Source organism: Penaeus japonicus, unplaced genomic scaffold (assembly GCF_977035675.1).
Source record: "Penaeus japonicus unplaced genomic scaffold, GWHDUDI00000001_assembly GWHDUDI00000016, whole genome shotgun sequence".
Taxonomy (NCBI): Eukaryota; Metazoa; Arthropoda; class Malacostraca; order Decapoda; family Penaeidae; genus Penaeus; species Penaeus japonicus.
The window spans coordinates 35,875,384-35,877,883 of NW_028234418.1; the positions used below are offsets into that span (position 1 = coordinate 35,875,384).

The following is a 2,500-nucleotide window of genomic DNA, read 5'->3' on the forward strand; positions in this document are numbered from 1 at the left end:
AGTCCTCGTTCCCAAAAAGATTCCCCTTCAGCTTGATGGTTCCTAAGGTGTACCGGCAGGTCAAGAATTATGTCGCTGCTTGTCTAGAGTTCTCAGAAGATCTGAATTTAAGGTTAGTATGAGTGTTTGAATTGCCTTTTCTTTTTCTTTTTTCTTTTCTTTTCTTCATTCATTGCATTAATGCATTGCTCTCTTTCTCAAAATATAGTGGCATATACTTCTTACAGTGTTATATGAACACATTCTATTTTGCCTTTGTGGAGATATGATACTATACTTGGTTCCAACTATACGGTATTTTAAAAAGATTTTTAAGACGCTGAAGAAAGTACAAGAAATTATCTCTTTAACACATCAGAATCACCTTTTCTAGGGAATGTCTGTGAAATTCTCAATCTTTATTTACCACATCCTGATGTTGCTCTTTGGAAAAATTGTACTTATGCACTTGTATTCAGTACACGTTAAGAAACAGTTAAGACATTTATGCTGATTTCTTTTATTGCATTTTAGATACTTGTTTGAATGGTTTCAAATAATCTTGACTTATTGATGCTAAGGGTAAATGTATACATGCACTGTACACTAAAGTTTTGTTTTGTTACATATTTTTCAATCCTGATATTTTTTCTTTACTTTTTACATAGAGATGGTACTGCAAATGCTTAGTCACCAAGGAGTCGGTCAATAGGCCTACCTGACATCACCATTCCTTGTATTCTTAGGAAAAGGGGTTCTATTTTTTATTACTATTATTATAGTTATTAATGTTATAGTGATGATAGTAATGGTAATAGTAATGATGTTAGTAGTGATAATAGATATTAATGAAAATGTTTTTTTTTTCCTGAAAATACAAGGAATTGGGTAAACAGGTGACTTCTTGGCAACCAGGCGCTTGTGGAACCATACATGTTTTAAAGTCAGTAAAAGAAGACAATAGTGGACAGTGCATGTCCCTGACATCAATAGGTGAAGCTTAAGGAGTTTTTGGTCCTGATTTTTTATTAGAATGATGTTTGATTATATTTTTGCTGAATACCATTTTTAGATGCATGCTGTCTGAATGAACAAACTAGTATCATCTGTCCTGGGGATGAGTTAGTGAGATTTAAAAAAAAAATTTATGTATCTCTCTATATTTTTTTATTTGTTGCTTTATATTGTTAGGGTAATTGCAACCCTCTTCAAAATCATACCCTTTTTTTTTTACCCATCCCTATTATAAAATGTTTCCCTGCAATACCGACCAAACTGCTTCCCCCTCCTATGATGTAAGGGGAAATGTAGCACTATCCAGACACTTAGCTTTATGTGAATTATTTCATACTGATGATCGCACAAAGTTGATAAGCTGTTACATTTGTAGAAAAGATCATTATAAGATAAGGTATTATATCAGGATTATGAACACCATCTTCATTGCTATCAAACAGGCTAGTTGCATCTATTACAAGAGGAAAATAGTCAGGGATACTCTCTGTAGTAGAAAAATAAACAATGATTAAACCTGCCCCATACAGCCAAACTGAAAAAGAGGACATGGTACGGAAATCCACCAACCTTCTACTGACCCGCACGCTGAGTGGTTGTCTAGCAACGTTAATCAAGAGGCCTGGACTGGGGCTCCTTCAGCTCATACAGATAACCATCAACACGCTACATTTAGAACATGCTAATGTCCTTTTGGAGCATTATGTAGCAAAGCTGACAGGGTATGTTATTTTAAACAAATTTCATGAATTTCTGCATGATATGTTTTGATTGTTATGATTTGATATAATATTATGTATTGGGAGACGAGAAGAAAGAATATATACTAACAGGCCTGTGAAATAGAAATAGAAATGGAAGTCACATGATTAGCCTGTTAGAGATAGGAATAATGATGTATGATATAATGCATCTGCTTCTTTTAGGGGGGAATTGGGGAATGTAGCATATGAAGTCAACTTATTCAACTAATGCATGACTGGGAAAACAACAAAAGTTTCCTATCCAGCGGTAAGTGAACTTATCCTCGTCCAATTCCTTTTTGACAGGAGCATAGAGGACAGCAGCAAACCTGGCCTGGGTAGACTTCAAGGCAAAGCTATGTTCAAGGACATTAGAGGGGAAGCTGAGGAACAGATCTACACAGCCCTTAGATTGAAGCTGGATGAATTCTTAGACTTGGCTGCATATGATTGGATGCTGGCTGAACCCCAAGGAACGTCGTCATCCTATGTCACCGATCTCATAGCTTTCCTTAACTCGACTTTCACAGCATTCACCAATTTGCCAGTAAGGAAGGACGTGCTTGTTACTATCTGTTAACGCATTATTGTTGTAATTCATAGTTTGGTTATGATTTCATAGTAATCAAATATTTGGGTTGACCTGTGTTTCAAAGATTTTTTTTTTTCTGTTTTCCTAGGTTAACTTTGGTAAACTCATGTATTATATGAAGATTCAGTTGCCTTCAAAGTTACAAAACTTATTATCAATATGTATGTTTATT

At 35.0% G+C, this 2,500-nt stretch overlaps 1 protein-coding gene across 6 annotated transcripts in view; it reads left to right on the plus strand.

The window, feature by feature from the left end:
• The window catches only part of Sec15 (exocyst complex component Sec15), a 27,640-nt gene that overhangs the window by 23,109 nt on the left and 2,031 nt on the right, over positions 1–2,500 (plus strand). For all 6 annotated transcript variants that reach the window (XM_086545506.1, XM_086545502.1, XM_086545507.1 and 3 more), the window contains exons 10-12: positions 1–112; positions 1,524–1,715; positions 2,043–2,283. The exon at positions 1–112 is cut by the window's left edge and continues 112 nt beyond it. In XM_086545506.1, the coding sequence (XP_086401632.1) occupies positions 1–112; positions 1,524–1,715; positions 2,043–2,283 (545 nt within the window). The remainder of the gene's footprint in view (positions 113–1,523; positions 1,716–2,042; positions 2,284–2,500) is intronic.